The sequence below is a fragment of the Passer montanus genome, unplaced genomic scaffold (genome assembly GCF_014805655.1).
Source record: "Passer montanus isolate IOZ18808 unplaced genomic scaffold, ASM1480565v1 scaffold5, whole genome shotgun sequence".
Classification (NCBI taxonomy): domain Eukaryota; kingdom Metazoa; phylum Chordata; class Aves; order Passeriformes; family Passeridae; genus Passer; species Passer montanus.
The window spans coordinates 11,649,239-11,668,409 of NW_024369929.1; the positions used below are offsets into that span (position 1 = coordinate 11,649,239).

Here is a 19,171-nt window from a genome sequence, read left to right on the forward strand (position 1 = left end):
AGTTAAAAAAAGAAATAATAGTGGAACAAACTACCAAGGAATCCTTTTGTAATCTCACTAGATTTTAACAGCCCAACCCTCTCCATGTTTTTAGTAAGAATCAGTACAGTATTTTGGAAAGGCAGAAGATGTTTCATACTCCTAAACACAAGATGATCTCAGATTGAAAGTAACGTTTCAGAGAACTGCACCTCCACTCTTTGAAAATGTGTATTTTGGAAATATTCCTCCTAACCACTTTCAGGCATTTAATGTATCCAGCTGTGTTAAGAAACCAAGCAAAAGTTCAGTGTCAAGTAGTTCAGGATTATGATTTTTTTTTTTGATTTATGGAGGTAAGCATAGTCTCAGACACAAGACAAACAAGTCACTTGATGCTAAGCAGACTCAGTACCAGAGCTCAGACTAATGAGCAAGCAGGGGAGAGGCTTCACGTTCCTGCCTCTTATCTCAGCAGCTGGAAGGACACCACATGAGGAGGGAGAGCACAGCCAGAGACAGGCAGAGCCAGCCCCCAGGTACCTGCAAACACAGCATTGGTGCTCCAGTGGGGAAGACGGAAATGCTCCAGGAGAGCAAGGCATGTGGTATTGGTACACATGCAGGTAAGAATATGCCCCCAAATAACTAACTGCAAAAATAAGGAGAAACTACTATTAAGTGGCTGTAATGGCATCAGGTCAAAGTCTTTAGGGAGAAGTAATATCTAATCAAGCTGAGGAAACCATAAGCCACCCCTCAGACCTTCTGCAGACCTGAAAGGAGAGCAGCATAAATCAGGTTAAACACAGAATAGCAACAATTCCTCTGTTTCAAGCTACACAAACAGAAGAAAAAGCAAACAAGGTAATCCAGAAATATTTGCTCTATTTTTTGGATTAGTCTCCTGGGCACAGCTACCGCCTTCATTTTCACCAAGTACATCCCTGGCACTAAGATGATAAATACAGCAAGTAAGAAGGGAGGGAGCAGTTAAGTTCACCACTGCTCAAGAGAAAATCAGAAAGTTTGCTACATCAAGTACATGTTTATTTAGGCATAAATTTAATGTATAAGTGAAGCAGAAAGAGAAGTGGAAGAAGAACTTCATTATCTGCAAGAGACCAAGTGCAAAAGAAAGCCTAGTGTAGAATTTGCTCCCATCTGCTAATTCTTATACAGCTGATGAAATATATTTTATTAAACCATTGCAAAACATTTTATGTTCTTGTTACAGCCTCCTTGCTGGGGTTATTCCAAAGCAGAAGTCCAAAACACAGACCACAGCAGTAAAAAACCAAAGTAGCAATGGAAAGGAGGTACAGCAGCACCAAGAAAAAACTCTTATCCTTTGTGTCTACCTGCTCTGAGGTCCCAATTAAAAAAGTCACTTTCGTCCATGCTTTGTATATGTCATTTGGAGACACCTCTTCTTTGGCATAATTTATGACTGGAGTCTTCTACCAAAATTCAGAATTTTCTTATTCTTGAAAGTTTCAATTAATTTGGTGCTATGACAGCAAGGACAGCTATGACTGCCCACAGTCAAACACAACACCAAGGCACTGATCTGACCCTGGAGATTTTAATTCTGACCTGCAGCTGCCCCAGTTCAGCCAAACCTGCTCCCTCACAGACTTTTATTTTAGTCATCACATTCTTGGACACGAAATGACACAGTCCTTCTGAGTGGTATTAGAATCATCCACTGCAACATTAACCATCTATTCTTGTTTCACAAACCCAAGCTTAAAAACCTCTCCACCACCACCAGTCTGTCCCGTAGAACTGCAAAGATGTCCCTGCCAAGCCATCAGTCTGCTCAGTGCAAGGATGCTGCATGAAGAGGCAAACATTTAGTTATCACCCAGGCTTTTATCTCATCTGATGCTTTAACAGTATTTTGAGCACAGAAACATTCTGCAAGTCAGCTGAGTCACCCTGGGCCACACCGGGATGTGTACGTAACAGCAGGCAGAAACAGACACTGAGCAAAAACAGCTGAGATGCTGGAGGAAAAACAACAGTTTCCACATTTACATGGAAATAATATAATAAGGGAAGGCAAACAACCTAAAATAGGTGGGAAAAGGCTGAGAACAATAACAAAAAGGGAAATCTGTGAAAGGACCAGGAGGTGACAGGCATTTTGATTCCACGTTTTTATGGAAAAAGTTTGACAGTACTTCTTATCTTCTTTGTCTCATCATTCTTTTCATCCTTTGCTGGGAGTTAAAGTCAGACATGCTATGCCTGGATAATGCTAGAGCCTGCTTCATCAGTGCTCAAGAGTTCCTGTTCATCTCTCCTGTCTGTCCCACGACTACTCACAAAAACTCAGAACAAATGTATGGGAATATAATTAAAATCTATTTATTGCATTTGTATGTTTTTTCTCTAAAGTGGTGTCAATTCCAATAAACTGCAAAAAAACGTAATCTACAGAAAAGCATAAACAGTGGCCTGTCTACACTGTAAGGGCCAGCTCTGGGTTCCAAAATATCAGAATGGAACTAGGTAAGTTCCTTCAGAAGGATAAAAACCCAGTGATCTGAGACACCAAAGTACCCATGTCTCATAATAATGCAGCCTCCATCAAAAGTCCACATTTGGTCTCCCACATTATCATCTTAGTTTTCTCTATATTTAGATCAGGAATTCAGTGTGCAGTAACCATGTCTACTGTACAACAGTTACACCACAAAACTTTTAAGATATTTCAAACACAAGTAAAAGAACCTATAGGATAAAGGAGATTGGACCTTTCAGAAACAGCACAGTATTTTCCTTCATGAGATACAATATTCAATGCCAGCATTCCTTTGCTAGTCTAACAGTCTTAAACATCCATTATTTTATGGAAAGTATGCATCCATACTTTTATGACTGCATAATAAATGAACGTATCAAACCACTGGAAGAGAGCTCCAAACCCAGGATTTTCTGTACTTAAAATCTGTTAGGTCTGTATTTTACAAACTTGTAAAATAACAGAGTCCTGATCCTAAAAAGGATCTGAAAGCTACTTTAATACACAGATGTAAAATAATTTATGAGAGAACTCCTTTGTCTGAAGCAAGCCATAAGTGAGCATTGCAGAACTGCAGTTATTAAACAGTTGTCTTCAATCTAAACCATCTCAAAACTACAGCCAGAATATACAAACATCTCTGCCTCTGAGGCAACAGCATCTGCAGACGAAACTGCAGCTAGATCTTGGTGCTTTTAACAATGAGTGTGAAAAAATAGAGGGATAAACTTCACTGCGACTGGGAGGATGGCAGAGCCAGATGTTTTGTTAGAGAAAATGAGGAAAGGATGAAAAACCAGAGTATCAGGCAGCAATCTTTGCCTCTGAAGCTCAGTGGCTGAAGGGGAAGGTGCAGGGGAGGGGAATTAACTCACCATCTCCAGAGATCAGCGGGGGCTGGCACAAGCCCCGTGGCCACGGTGGGAGCGGCACAGGCGCCTTCATCTGCCCCGAGCCAGACCTGGGAGCAGCATCCCTGCACTGAGCTGGGGATTTGGCTCCGTGTCCACGTTCCTGCCTCGCCCCTTAACATCCGTGAATCCTGTGACTGAGCTTGGAAACTACTGTCTTGAGCTGGGGATTATCAGCATTCTGCATAAAAAGGCATCGGAAATGCAGCACACAGACAAATTCAGTGCAGGACAAAAAAACCCTGCCACAATAATTGTATAAATGCCTTCAAGGCGTGAGTAATGGTAAAGGCCAAACAAGAACCTCAGCCTGGTTTGAATTTCTTTTTCTTTTCCTTCCCCCAGCTTTTATTCTCGCTCCCTGCAGCTTGTGTGGCGATGCCCAGAGCAGCCGGCGAAAGCCGGGGTGATGTGGCCTACACAGCCATGAATTCACTCAGGCCTGGCCAGCTGACACAATTCCCTCACAGAGCTCGGAGCATCCGGGGCAGACACAGGATGCTGGTGGGTGTGAGAAAGGGCTTGGCAGATGACTAGCCCAAAGCCCTGACCTGATGGGTAAGTGTGTGTCAGCCTCCAGCATTAATGCCAGGCTTAGGGCAGGCTCCCTTTTGGCTCGGATTTTCCATGTTTACTGTAGTTACAGGACAACATTTACAAAGAGAGGGTTACACAAGTGATTTTAAAGAGGCAGGGTGAGAACACAGCCTATTGTTAAGGTTGCACTTTCTACCACCAGACCTGGCTCTGATTTGTTTCCAACACTTCAGCCACTTGCTCTGAAATTGCCCAAGCTGTTGAGGAAATTCCTATGCTATTCTACAGGTCCTCTGGAAAAAAGGGATTTGCAACCTCCATCCCGTAATATGTACATATGTACACCCATGAAGATGAAGAAAATGAACTTCAGTGCATACAGACAAACTGAATTTTGTTAGGTCCTCAGGGTGAGTAGTTTGTTAAAACAGTCAGTTCCTAAGAAAATGAATTGGAGCCTGGAGAACTACAACAATCCCTTGCCTTGGGTCACCAGCAAGGTTCAGTAGTTTGGAACTGCACCAGACTCTGCTCCTCAGCACCAGCCACAGGAGGTGGGTGACACTGTACACCTTGGCCAGAATTGTATCAATTCATCTGATGACTCCAAGGAAGAGAAATATGAGAGATTACAATTGGAGGAAGGAAAAATCTCTGTATTCTTCACACCTACTGTCCATCTCAACACTTACCTCAGTGCCATGTGGGTCTCTACTCTCTCCCATAGGCTCTTTTCCATCCCCTTCTTCCCACCCTCATCTCCTGCAGTCCTGCTGTCCCAGTCCCCTTCCTTCGCTCACCCTGCCAGATCTGGCCAAGCAGCTCCTTGCTTTTCTCCCTGTTCAGCAAAGCACAAACATGGGGACCTACAAGCCAAAACCAAGGGGCAACAACAGACCTGAGGCTCTGTCCTGACAGCATCATCTCTCTTATCTCTAGCAACTCCCAGGGAAGGAGGTTTCCTGGCCTCCCTAGGTGGTCTTGCAACAGTTTCATGATGGTAACAGGATGTTTTCACAACATCCAGCCTAAATCATCCTGGCAAATTAGCAAATCAGTAAATTAAACTGCCATGGAAATCTGGAACTTTAATAACCACTATTACATGTTGGCAGACTGCTGGATTGCACAATGGTTTTCTTTTTGCTGCATCGAACAAATTTAGTTCTTTCAATCTCTTCTCACGTTTCTTCATCTCTTCTCATTGTTTCCCTCTGGACACTTTCCAATCTGCCTGTGTCTTCCTCTGAGCAGGGCACCCCAAACTGGATTTGATGGCACTGATGATGGCTCCACAGTGCCACACACATCAGTCACCTCCCGCTCCTTACGGAGGACACTCCTTCAAATATAACTCCAAACAAGATTTGTCTCTCTTGCAATAGCTCTTGCAGTTGGTTCATTTGTAATCCATCACAAATCCTCAACCTAATTTTAACCTATCCCTCTCCAGCTTAAACCTGACTTGGTAAAAATGCATTTTGCTTTCTCCTTTGCAAATGCAGCACTCACTGTCTGTTTTTATCTCTTATCTGGATGTGCTCTCCAATTTCTTAAGGTCACTCTGAACCCTGACCCTGTTCTCTCAAGTGCCTACAATCCCTCCCAACCTGATATCATCTGAGTGTTATAAACATACCTCCATCTTCCAAATAATGACTGAAAATATTGCAAGTTTTCCCCCAGAAAGTGACCTTGCTGATACATCAATTGTTACTGCACTACTTGGATCAGTGGAGGGATGTAAGTGCAAGAGTTTTCTAAGCTTCATTCTTGTCAATTTCTGAAAACACAGACTAATGAAATACTGATTCCTCTGGTAAAGGTAGGATGCATTCAATTCAACAGGAACTAACTAATACAGTTAATAAATGCAATGGGAAGGCTATTTCCCAGTGAACTCTGCTCCTGAGGTCAGCCAGCTACAACTTCTCAGTCACAGGCTCAGACAACCCAGCAGCACAATGTTATCCATCCTGCCATGTGAAGACAAAGATTCAGCAAATAATGAAATCACAACCAATTTCTGGGATCAACACAAGAGAAGCATATCAGGGTACAGTTCATTTTAAACTGCTGCTTTACTTTTATGATGCTGGAGCCACAGGCTCTATTTTAAATTATTTTAAAATCACAGCATGCAGAAGCCAAACCAAATTTCTCATCAGAGTTAAAAATTATTCCATTTTAAAAACACTGAAGTCTCATTTTAATAGATCACATCAAGTTATTGTCCCAGCTCTACTCAAGATTCCCAAAAAAAGCAGGAAGATAAGGACCAGGAGAGTCTCCATCAGCATAAGCAACATGCAAGGAGCCTGGGAAGTTCTGGTTACTGAGTTTTACAGCTGAACAGATACAAACCCTGAGAAAAGATTCTGGAAATTTAAGAAATAATTAACTTAAAAACTCATTTTAATTGGAAAAAAAACATTTTTTCCATTATTTTCTCTTCAGTGCTTAAAACCCTACACACCATTATTTTCCTAAACATTTTTTAACAGCAGCTTTTCCATGAGGTGTAAGAATCTTCTGAAATTACTTCAGGAGAAAGTGTGAGATCTCACATCTGTAACATCTGGCATCACAGATCCAGCTAATTCTAAAAATGCTTCGCAGTTTTTCATTCTTCAGAACCCAGCTTAGAAGAGAAAGCTTTTCCCCTTCTCTCTTCAGAGTACTCAAGCTACTGTCCTTCAGCCTGACTGAACTGTACAAGAAATTGCACTTTAAAATTCCAAGACTGCTTTTTTTTTTTTTTTTTTTTTTTTAGTAACTTGCGCTTATGAAAAGCAGTGTGCAAATTTCTCACCCATAAAATAGGAGTTAGCAATAATTCCCACGATCCAAAACTGCCGACAGCACCAGTGAGTCTGCAAAATACCTGCAGCTCCTGACCAGGGGCAAGCAACAACACTTCTACTTGCAGCAAGTTAAGAAAACCACCTTTACTAACAACATAATGAGAATCCAGTGAGCACCTGAAAGACTCCTGGCTATAAAAAGCAGCAGCACTAAATAAAGCAGAGTCAGGACGTGGCAGGAAAGGCACAAAGCGCGATGGTGGCTTTCACCGGCTGCCTCTGACCCAGCCCCCATGTGTGAACTAAACTATTTATAAGCCTTACACTCCTTTTTAGTTGGGTTTCTTTTTTTTTTTTTTAATGACCTTGATATAGTGCAGTTGTTATTTTGTTTCTGTTGAACTTAGCAACAGGAAACCCTGTCAGTCCTGCAGCAAACTTTCCATTCCCCTGGCACTCCCATTCCTGCCTCAGAAAAGCCAGATTTCTAAAGAGGTGTTTGACAGTGTGGGAGGGAGAGGAAGAGGAGAAAGCACACACACAAAACCCAAAATGCCTGTAAAACATGTAAAATGGAAGCTAAATTCAATACTATTTTTTTTTCTTTTTTCCTTGTTTGAAAGCAAAAGGCCATGTCCTCAATTGCATTTTCTAAAGATTTCTTACTTCACTACCAGATTTGGAAGTACTGGTCAGGAAAATTACCTTTAATAAAGGGTCATTAAAAAAAAAATCAGTAGCACCTTTCCACTCAAACATTCCAGTAATGAAACACTTCCATATCAGACAGCACAAATTTTGGCTTGGAAAGTTATTTTCTCTAGTCCCTCGCTAACTCACCAAGCAAACAGCTACAGAAATTAAGCCTTAACTTGTTAAAAACATAATAAACCTGATTTTATTACAAGCTTTGGCAAGACTGTTCTGCTGCTCAAAGAGCTTTACTGCATGATGAGCAAAGATTTTTGGAGCTCCACCCTGCAGTGGAAACTCATCCCAACAGTATTTTCTCTTTTAACAGCTTCATAATGGCAGGGAAGACACAAACACAGCTGTTCAAAGGCAACATGCTCCAACACAAGGCTGCCATCAATTTGCCATTTACAAAACACTTTTTCATGAACGTGCAACCCACATAAAATACAGGAGCAAACACAAATCCATCTAGGAAAGGTAAGACCAAAAAAACCACAGCTATTGACAAAGCGGAATATGTATTAGTGGTGCTTTAAATGAAAATTATGTTAATATAAAACTAAATATCAACCTTTTTTATCACAGACAATTCTTAAATATGGCAAAGCACAATAATAAAATACAATACCAATGGATTCCTGATTCCTGGCATGACCTTTTTATATTGTTTCACTGCCATGAGTAATATGACATTTCCCCCCACATTTGATCCCTATATATCCTCCCATTATTCATTTTTCTTCCAACTAAGGCACAAACACTCCCAGCCCATGATGCCTTTAGACTTTGGAGTCTGTGTACAAACCAACATAAACCACAGCCATGGCCCCTTCTGCCAAAACCTCCGTGGAAACACAAAGCACCAGGAGAGATGGACAGACTCTCCAGGACCACCCTGGCAGCAGCAGTGCAGGGACCTTGAAGGTGCTCTTGGCCCCACACAGCATCACCAACCTCAAGTCCATTCCAGGATGTGGCTTTTGTCAAATCATACACAAATCTTGGTACAACCTTGCCCCATGAGGAACTTCTTGGCCCAATCTGTCTGTGACTGGCTGAGAAAACATAAATGTGCCTGAACCCAGGAGTTGAAAATGCAAGGGCTAAAAAAGCCCAGGCTATCTTTAAAAGGCGAAAGCAACGTCACTGGGCATCATTCAGCTTTGCAGAGGCCACAGAAAGAAAAACAGCAGGTCACAGCAGCAGTGACATTTCTTTATAAAGCATCGCAAAGGACAAGGTGACAACATCTGCACTCACCGCTTCCTCTGTGCAGTCCTTCTGAAAATCCACCTCGTCCTCAGTTTTCATTTCCAACATCCCTGTGCAAACAGAAGGTCCACAAAGGCAATTTAAAACCAAACTTCTTTCATTGCTACTAACATTTTTTTGTTTACTCAAACCAGTCCCCTCCCCCACCTAAAAAAAAATAAAATAAAGGGCCCCAAGGCCCTGCAACAAGTCCATTTGTACCCCTACAAGGCCATTTGATTTCCAAATTTTGGTTTAATTGCTGACTTCACTGCTTCCTTGCTATTCATTTTAACAACTATCCTGTCTGGGACTGAAGCAAACTATGAAACAGCAGTCAGCATAGGGTGAAACTCATGACAACCTGCAGGTGAGGCCAAGCACATCTGCAGGCATTTGTTAATGTATTTTCTTGGCTCCCATTCATCTACATAAAGAATCAAACTTTTTGCTATTTTTCTCCTTACCATAACCCAAAGGTAACACAAGAAACCAGCCTTGTCTGCCCTCAATAGGTATTTTAAGCATTGCACAAAAAAAAAATAAAAATCACAAGCTGCAAAAACTCAACCCACTTGCACTGCTTTACAGATGAGAGAATTACCCCCCTGGACTAGGAAAGCAAAACCTCTGCTGCTGGAGTTTACAAAGTCCCAGCTGACTTTCCCCTTCTCCACACTCCTGTGACGGTGTCACCACCACAGTTGTACAAATTTCATGTCCCAGCTGCTTCCTGTGCCCAGCCAAGTTTTCATTAGTCATCATTCCCCAGGGGTTCCCCCTGCTTACCTTTCTCTGGCAGGAAGTCAACATCGTCACTCCCTTTCATCCCTAAGCTAAGGACTCTCATGACACACAGGACACTTCAGAGGAGTGAAGTGATTTGACCAAAGCCACCCAGATGGAGAGTGGCTGCGTCAGGGCCAAACCCCCCTCTAATCCCACTCCCTCTCTCATTTCTACTAAAAACAAACACTGGATGGATGACAACGCCTTCTTAAGGGCGACGTATGCTCGCAGTGAGTTTACCCCTACAGGGATTTAGCAAGAGGAGCCTCCCATCTCCATGGGGAAATCCTCCTAACAATCGTCACTAATGGTTTTCCACTGCCTTTAGCGTCTACCCTTGTTTTTTGGGACCATCTGGTTTTGCAATGATTTTGCTTCGATTGCATGAATTTGTGGGCAGACTCAAAAATCAGAGATAATGCTACAAATTTTTGTGAGTTCCATTTGCTGGGAGATGTGCTCGGGGTCATGGCAATGCCACCATGGTTGAGATCCTGATCCAAAGACAGAACATGCAAGCAACAAACATTTGGTGCACTGAGGACAGGAGAAGCAAGCTCACCCTGCTGGGTAAGAAATGGAGGATGAAGACATTTTGCCCTCAGGATGAAATTCAAGACAATTTTTTCACTCTGTCACTTCTTCCTAAATTTCTGTTAAGAAATATCCCAAAGGAAAAGCACTATAAAGCTATCACAGAGGTCTCTGGGCATAGTGCCTCTTATTGCAAGTGTGGCACCGTTAGTGACATTTGTTACCTGCTCATCCTGCCACTCTAACAGGGGAAGGAAATCATTCCAAGAGCTTTTCCATAGGGAAAATGCCACCAATAAGAATGAGGTTAAGACTCATAAGGTGATATTCTTCTGTCAAGGAATATTTTCTTGAAATGGTGAGACCTACAGGAGATATTTCTCCCAGGAGAACAGCTGAGAAGCAGTGATTACAGCATTTGTTATTTAAGACAGCAGACCCCAACCATACAATCTAACCTTGCTTGGTTTGGTTTCTGCCAAGAAATTGCAACTACTCCAAGGTGTTTTGTCAGCACAAACCCATGGCATCTCTTCTCTTCTCAGCCAGGCTACTGTGGGATGATTTCATAACCTAACTCCTTTCTTTTTTAATGAGTAGCATCTACCTGCCTGACTTGCAGATAATGTGCTTGCAGAACCCATTACTCAGCTCTACTGCAGCTCTGAGTCTAAAGCTAACAGTAGGAGGAGATGCCTCAGGAAAGCAGGATCTACCTTCATCAGCTTCCGTCAGGGCTGTGACCAGTCACTAGATACCTGTCTGGATAAGGAAATTAGCCTTTTGAAGTCTTTGTTTTGGGGGTAGGCGGAAACTAAGCAAAGGCAATGAGATAAACAGGTGTATATTTGGGAGCAGCTTCACAATATAAATAAAAAAATTAAAGACCTCAATGATCTGGAGTAATGGCAACAGCAATTATCAGCTGATTACAACGCTGATAAATTACCATGACAATAAACCCCTCTGACTACACGAGTTTCTGAGAAATGGCCTTGTGACCTACACTTCCTTTAGGAAGGTTTTATTGTATTCCACCAAAGAAATATGTGATTCATCCTGAGAACTGACGAGTCTGAGTTCAGCACGGATACAAAATCCTCTGTACAAATCCAGACCTCAGGGAAAACTCCCCAGAACTGCCACAGCAGAAAAAAATTGAGGCTGCCACTGAGCTCATAGAAAAACATGCTACCCAAGGCTAGATGCCAACATGAAAAATGTACACAGCAATAATTATAAACAACAAATCAGTTCTATTGAATTGCTGCCATATCAGAGTTCTAGATGGTGCTCTAAAGGAGATCAGTGTCAGAAATATTTTAAATAGCGAGCTTGGATTCATAGCAGTCACTTGTCTCTGCTTAAAGCCAATTTTTTATTTAGGCTTCCCCAACATTTTGATTCAAACTAATACTAAAGTACTGCAAGAGAAAATACTACAATTTAAATTTTTTTGTGTGTGGCATCTCATTGAGCATGAACAATTTCTGCTTAAGGACATGTCAGACCATTTTATTCCAAGACCTTTCAGCCCTAAATCCTTATGTATTTTAAATCAGTAACAGGATCACCTCTATTTTTTCCCCTCTTTCCATATCCTAATACAGAATGATGACTTAACATTACTTTCCTGCTTTAGCTACTATCTTATTGGACTGTCTGGTCCCTTTTCCTTTGCAAACCTCACCTAGACAGTGTCATGGCTCCAAGAATCCAACCAGAGGTAAAGACCTGGACTGTACAAATAGAGCTGGCTGAGCCAGAGGCTCCCAGGAAAAGGAGCCCAGGCAAGTATTGGTTTACAGCCAGTCCCATCTATTGAACTGTCAAACTAACACAGCATTCAAACAAGTTCTGAAAACAGCTTTCTAATCCACTTTTAGATCTTTCTATTTATTTACTAGTGATCTCTTGACTCATGTTTACTGGTGAGTTCTTGACACACAAATATCCTAAAAATCCTGAACTCAACAAAAAATTTGCTGGACCCTCCACTGAGACCCCTCCATCCCTCCAAGTCTTTCTCCTGCCCTCAATTATTCTGCTGTCACATATCAGAACAAATTCTCCACCATCACCCCATGCTGCACTTAGACTGAAGAAACAACTCTCAGCATTAGAGCAGTGAAACAGCTTTATAACTTCACAACTTCATGATTTACATCATGGCAGATTTTCTTTGAATAATTTAAATGCTTTGCTTTGTTTGTTTGTTTGTTAGGTGCTCAGAGAGCAAGAGGCACTGTATCATTTTCTCAGAGCAAAGAAAAAATGGCAACTGAAAAAGTTCAGCTGCTTCCATTTAACAGCTGCCTGAACAGGTGGGATACACAGATCAGATTAGCTCCATGCTTCAGCACCAAATTCACCTACTATTAAATCCCAGGCTGGAGCAACAAACCTATTTCTTTTTCATTCAATGTACCCTTCATCTCCCTTCCTGGAGTTACCTGGTGATGTTTTCCATCAGCTCCTGCTCCATGGACCCGAGGCTTCTACGCTGTCCCCCAAGTCCCACCGCTCTCTCCCATCACCGCTCATCCACCGGGAATGTCAGTCCCACTTCCCAGCCCACAGGAGCCAGGAAAACTCATCACCCGAGTGCAGCACTGCTGAAATGCACTGGCAAACACCACCAGCTGCTCTGCCTGGCAAAAAAAAAGCTCTGAAGCCCGGAAAAGGCGGCGGGGGAAGGGCTCGCTGTTTTAAATGACCTAACACTGCCAATTAGGAAGCAGCTTCGGGCAGTTCAGAGGGACACTGGCAGCTGGCTCACATGGACAAGAAAAGAAAATCAGAAGAGCCTCCTTGTACCCACTGGTTCCACACCAGCAAAAACAAAGGGGAAAAGTGAAGGAGTAACACCCTCATGCCCACATGAAAGCTTATAACTTTAAAATAAAGTAATCCAAATAGCTCAAGCCCATTCATTTCTTCTCCAGCAAGGATTTACATGCTAGAAATTCTTCTGTACGAATTCATAGGAGATGATGCTCTGTTCATACCTCCAGTACCAGACAAGCAACATGTATTTGAATTGGAAGTTTTTACATGAAACTACAAATTATTTGTTTCCCAGAAGAAAAACTTCAAACACTTCCTCTCCAACACAAGCATCCCGCTCTTCCTTCCTTTCTTTGCTGATGACGTGACAGAGACACGCCTATAAAGAAAAACCTAAAAAGTAAAAAACCAATTGATTTTTCCTACCTGTAACAGGCTCAGCTCCTTGCACTGCCAGGCTGACATTCTTCTTCTTTGCTGAAGAACTGCAATCCATTTGTCCATTAAGGCTGGCTCTGGCATCCACTGCAGTCTGGGGCTCAAGCCCCACTTTTTCTGCAGCAGGTACTTCGTGGGAACAAGGTGTCTCTGCTGCAAAAACCACTGCATCAAAACTTCTGACCATTTTAGGAACTTTATCCAGAGAAGAGGCACCATTAGCCGACACCAAACTCTTCACTCCCACGTTTTCCAGTGACTCCACAGCCTGCAGGTGGCAGGAACACGGCGAGAAGGGCACTGCAGGTACAGCTTGGCTTTGCTTTCCATCGGGCTCAGCCGAGCCCTCCTCCTGAGCCCCTGTCAGGGCAGGAGCAGTGTCGTTGTCACCGGCCGGACAGACGGTGTCGGTGCTGGAGTCGCTGTCACACGTGGGCTCCTCGGCGATGGGCTGGAGCGCTGCCCGGGGCAGCACGCTCTCCGTGTCCTCCTGCTCCTCTGCATACACTGCAGCTGGGGCTATTGGCACCGGCCTTGGCACCTCCTCACCCTCACAGGCATCGCTCAGGGCTCCTGCCTCTGAGGTGTCCTTTAACTCCAGGGTGCTGCTGTGGGGCGATATTTGTTGTAGGGTTTCAGTGGGGTCTTGTTCCTGGTTCAGCCCAGCATTGGGACATGGGTCACTCTCTGCACCCAGTGACTCATCCGCTGATGCAGGCCCATGCATGGTGCCTTCTGCTGCAGCCGCGGCTCCAGCCTTGCAATCTTCTTTGGATTGGTGTGTCGCTTTCAGCCCAGCATCCACATTGCTGCTGCCCACCACAGGACCCCCCAGACTGCAGGCAGAGGGTTTCACAACAGCAGCAAGAAGTTCCTCTGACAAAACCTGCTCATTGCCATTCACATGAGCCTCCTGCTCAGGCTCAGCTTTGCCTCCTTCAGCTTGCTGTGCGTGGCCCTGCCCTGGGGAGCCCTCGTCCCCAACATGGTCCCCAGGCCAGGTGGCAGCTGCCCCGCCATGCTCCCCACAGTGCTGCCTGGTGAGCTCTGCCGAGCCTGCCCTCGCCGCCACCGCTTCCTGCTTTTGTTTAGATTCCTCATTATGAGTTGCAGAGGGCGTGCCTATTAAATTATCCTCGGCACAGTCTGCGCCCTTGGCACATGGAGCTGATCCAGGGTCGTTACCTTGCAGAGCTGCCTCCTGCCCGGGAGGTGCCACTGCAGCATCTCCCTCCTGACTCACAGCCGGCCCCTCTCCTCTGGGTAGGGGAGAGGGAGATTCCACCTTGCTGCTCCTCCCCTCCTGCTCTGAAGTGCTTTCTGCTTTCTCTGCTCCAGCCTGGGCAGGCTCTTTCTCTGCTAGTCCTGTGCTCGCATCCTCTGGAGGGAGCGATGCTGGCTCACGTTCCTCACGTTCACCCTGCTGAGCAGTGTCTGGCTTGAAGCTGTTGCCCATTTCACCTTTAACACCACTTTGAGCAGCAGAAGGGGCACAGGCAGCAACTTCCTGATCACCACTTGCAGAATCTTTGCTTCCTCCATCTCCACAGCTGCTGGTATCAGTTCCTACTGGCTCCTTTTCACTGCTCTCCATGGCTGCAGCCCCATGGTCAGCAATCTCACCACGCTCCTGGCAATGTGCAATTTCTGCACCACTTTCATTAGATCCACCAACGTCTCTGTTTGCAGGTTCAGCATCAGGGCCATCAGTTTCCACACTGCCTTCCAGTGAGGGCAGGCTGGATTTTCCATCTGTGCAGCCTGCTTCCAGCAGCACTTCTTGCTCCCCACTCTCACTGCTGCCATGGTCTTCGAAACCAGCAGCAGGTTTTGATGTGCCTGCAGGAACCTGCACCCCATTCACTGCTGGCAATGCTTCTGCAGTGCCTGCAGTGACCTCCTGCCTTGCTGTGACACTGGCATCACCCTGGCTTTCCGTGAAGTCACCATTTACCTGAGCAGTGCACGAGTCCACATCAGTCTCTTTGTTACTGCTGGTCTTGCAAAGGTCATCAGAGGCGCTGCCAATGTCACCACCTGCATTTGCACCGTCACAGGCCGGTACCACTCCCACATTTGCATCCTCCCCATCCGAACACTCAGTGCCGTTGAAACCACTGAGTAAGGGCTGAGCAGGGCTGGATGACTCTTCCTTAGCTGGGTATTTCTCTCCCAGCTTTGCAGTCCTCTCACCAGGCTCTGCCAGCCCATCCTCTGCCCCCTTAGCCCTCTCAGGTGCCCCGGCACAGTTCCTGCACTCAGTCTGGCCCATGGCCACATCCAGGCCCCCCAAGGAAGCTGGGGTGTCACCTGCAGCTGCAGCCACAGCAGCAGCACTGACAGCAAGCTCCTCTGCAGTCTGCACTTCCTGATGGGCACTGTCTGTACTGCCCACGCCAGCTTGATCCAGAACAATTCCAGCCGATGTCATTCCAGCTTCCTCATTTGTATTTCCAGAGCATGGAAGACTTACAGCACCATTGACACTTGCACACAGGCTCACAGTGCAGTCCTCATCTGATATAGTCCCAGAGCCCTCTGCAGATCTTAGCCCCGCCTCTCCTTCCTTTTTACACAATATCTCTGTGTTTTTACTTTCATAAAAGCTGGCTGGGCTGTTTGCACCCCCCAGGCTAACTATGTCTTTTGTTGCATCATTAAAAGCTCCCAGACTGCTGCTGTTGCATTTCTCCTCCTGCTGGGCTTGGTCTGAGAGCTGCCCAATGTCCAGGTGAACCAGATCAGATGGGTTTTCCTGCCTTTCTTCTCTTGCCATTTCTTCCAGGCTCTGAGAGGTGGTGGTCATATGACCCTCTGCTCCTTTAGCACAGCTGTCTCCAGAATCTCCCAGTACAGGCTCTGTCTGCTGCCTTAAACTCTGTAACAACACACAAAAGGAAAAAACCACAAGTTTATACTGTCATGCAGTTGCTCAAGACCTGTATGTAGATAATCCTATTCCACATGAATCCTATTCCTGGTGTTATCCAGGACAGAGCTACAAATGTACTGCAGTGGGTATTTTACATGTTGGTTTTATTAGCAGGAGGTAATATTGAAATTATTAGAATGACAAAAACGTTGGTTGACAAGAACATCTAAAGGTCATCTAGCCCAACCACCTGCCTGAAACTGGCCTACTGCCACTGCAGCATCAGGTCAGCCATGACTTCATCTTGCCAAACTTCCAATGATGGAGTGCCCACAGCCTCTTTGGACAATCTGTTCCCATGCCACACAACCCTCCCATGAAGAATTTTCCCTAAAGCCAGGCCAAACAACCCAAAGTTGAAATTTGTCTCTTTACCCCACTGCTACACCATCTGTCGTCACTGAAAAGAACTGTAATCTTGGTAACTGCTCTTTGAGAAACTGCAGTCTCAGCTCCTGAGTGCACTTAAATTCAAGATCAGTAAAGAGCAGAATTCAGTCTACCAAATAATGCAAATATATACCAGCCTAGTCCCAAAGGACTTCAAGCAAATTCTGCTTAAGAGAAGCTTCAGATCCCCACCCAGCACTCCCCAGCTCTTGCCAGCATTCCTCAATTTTCTCTCCATGGATAGAAATGGGCAGATATGGGCATTGGCTGGCAATGTCCAAACACACCAACTGTCTCCTGCTCACAGCACTGAACTAATAATTTAATCTATTCCTGAGAACTGCAGGCGTAATTAAATATCTGAAATTTATTTCCTAGCTGGAAATAAAAATTTCAGAATTATGACATATTATTAAAATTAATACATGCATTATCATGGAACAGTAGGACCATAATCAATTCCTCTCTAATCTGCCTTTTCCTTCCGAGCACCTGCTTTGTCAAGCTTTTACAGTTTGACACAAACAAACCTTTACTTAAAAAGAATCGTCTGTTTCAATATTTCCTTTCATATTCTCATCTCTGTAGAAGAGAACATATCAATGTTCACATTTTAGAAATAGGGGCTTATTCAATTACTGAGCAACCCTGGTCCCATAGTGTACACCCAAGATAGTGTTTTGCACAGGTCTGCTTGGGGTTTTGCTCCACAAGCTTTCCAAGGTCACACTAGTTTCTGACTAAGTGCCTGAGACTCTCCACGTGTATAAAACTCTAATGAATTACGTAAAATCTGAGCTTTTCTTGCAATTTCTGTAAAAGGATTTTAAAAAAATGCATGCATATTAGGAACCTAACTTGAACAGCTCCCTGGAATTTTTGTTTTTATAAATCTGAGCTTTTCTTGCAATTTTTGTAAAATGGTTAAAAAAAATGCATGCATATTAGGAACAATATGCAACTAACTTGAACAGCTCCCTGGAATTTTTGTTTTTAAATTTTTAGTTTTCAGAGAAATAGAACTTCACACCAAAACTGGCAGCTTAAACACCCTGATAATTAAAGCAGCCACTATGTTAACTGATGCATCACAGGGAACTTCTGGGTATTGCATATACTATTAGTGGTTAAAATCATCACTGCTACCTTAAGGATATTGCATTTGCTTGTCTTTCCACACTCTGAGGTTTGCAAACACTGAGCAGTGCCACAGACTCACTGAGTCACAGACCACTAGATGTACTTCTGGTGTTTGCTACCAATCACCCTGCTATAGAAAATAACCCTGCTGGCCAGCTCCCATCTATGCTGCCAGCTATGCCTCCCTGCTTTGGAGGCATCCCAAGCCAGGTTAGCACTGGAGGCAGCAGCATGGCATCTCCATCTCCTGAGTAGCATCAGGGATGGGACACGGGGCTCTGTGTGCAGTGGTACCCACAGGCTGCAGATATTTTTTGCAAGGGCAAACAGCGTGCCAAGCCTTTGGTGGCTGTAACCCCACAGCAGAGCATGGAGACTGTGCTCATGGATCCTAGCCAGGATGGACAGACTCACAACAGTGACACTTGCTTGGGAACAAGCAGGGTTTTGAAAAGGAGGGGCCGCAGCAGCTCCAGCATCCTCACAGTGAAGTCACTCTGCTGATAGCCGGAAAAATACAGCCATAACCAAAGGAAGCCAACAGGCTTTCAACTGACCCAAAATAAACCTAAATGAAATAATTACAGGGCTGCTTTCCAAATTCAAATCAGATTAGATGTGAAGTAAAACAGTGGTGGAAAGCAAAGTCTATTTCTGATTTCATTGTCAGGCAAAATGTTCCCAATCTGGCATTTGCATGAGCAAACAAGCAGTGAGCTGGATATGCTTGCCATGACTTAGGGTCTTTTGATGGAAGAGATTTCACAGTTAGCCTGGATTTGCCACTCATGCCACCAGTTCCTGTTGAGATTGGGAGTAATCAACATCTCAGGTATTCAGGAAGGCTGAAAATGGCTCAGCATAGCCCGTTCCTCTGCTCATTCCCCCAGCCCACTGGCTGCACACAACAGTTCTCCCCTCCCTTAGTTAAAGCAACAAAAATATCCTGTTTTTTAGATTCTGCACCTCTGCAACCCCGGATATGTGATCTGATGGAGGAACACCCACAGGTGATGCCAACGGCAACAGACACGTGGGTGTTTCTGAGAAATGGCACTAAAGTGTTCTGATGTTTCACTTTCCCAACTCAGACCCTGTGGCATAGATTTTAAAGCAGCAGGAGAAAGCCCTTCCAAAGCCCTACAGCTCCTGTGGAACAACCACCACAGAGTTTGAGAGGAGCACAGTGAAGGGACCATTATGGACACAAACCTTGTGTGGCCAAGGCAGGCTTGCCCTCTGAGTCCTACACTGAATTGCTACTGAAACAGCCATTTTTCCATCACCCATCTCAGAAACTTTCCTCTCAGTGTCCTCTCTGACCCTGAACTTTTCATCTGAACAGAAATGTCTCCACTGTGCTTAAAGCCCACACCCCCAGCCTCACTCCAGAGCCTGCCTTAAGCTGCCAGACTGGCAGAGGGTCAGCATATCTCCAAGAGGTGTTCCTGCC

At 44.5% G+C, this 19,171-nt stretch overlaps 1 protein-coding gene across 7 annotated transcripts in view; it reads right to left on the reverse strand.

Annotated features, from left to right (window-relative positions):
* The window catches only part of AKAP13 (A-kinase anchoring protein 13), a 204,384-nt gene that overhangs the window by 81,448 nt on the left and 103,765 nt on the right, over positions 1-19,171 (reverse strand). For all 7 annotated transcript variants that reach the window (XM_039723000.1, XM_039722995.1, XM_039722998.1 and 4 more), the window contains exons 9-10: positions 13,245-16,134; positions 8,718-8,779 (exon numbers count right to left, since the gene is read on the reverse strand). In XM_039723000.1, coding sequence (XP_039578934.1) covers positions 8,718-8,779; positions 13,245-16,134 — 2,952 coding nt within the window. The remainder of the gene's footprint in view (positions 1-8,717; positions 8,780-13,244; positions 16,135-19,171) is intronic.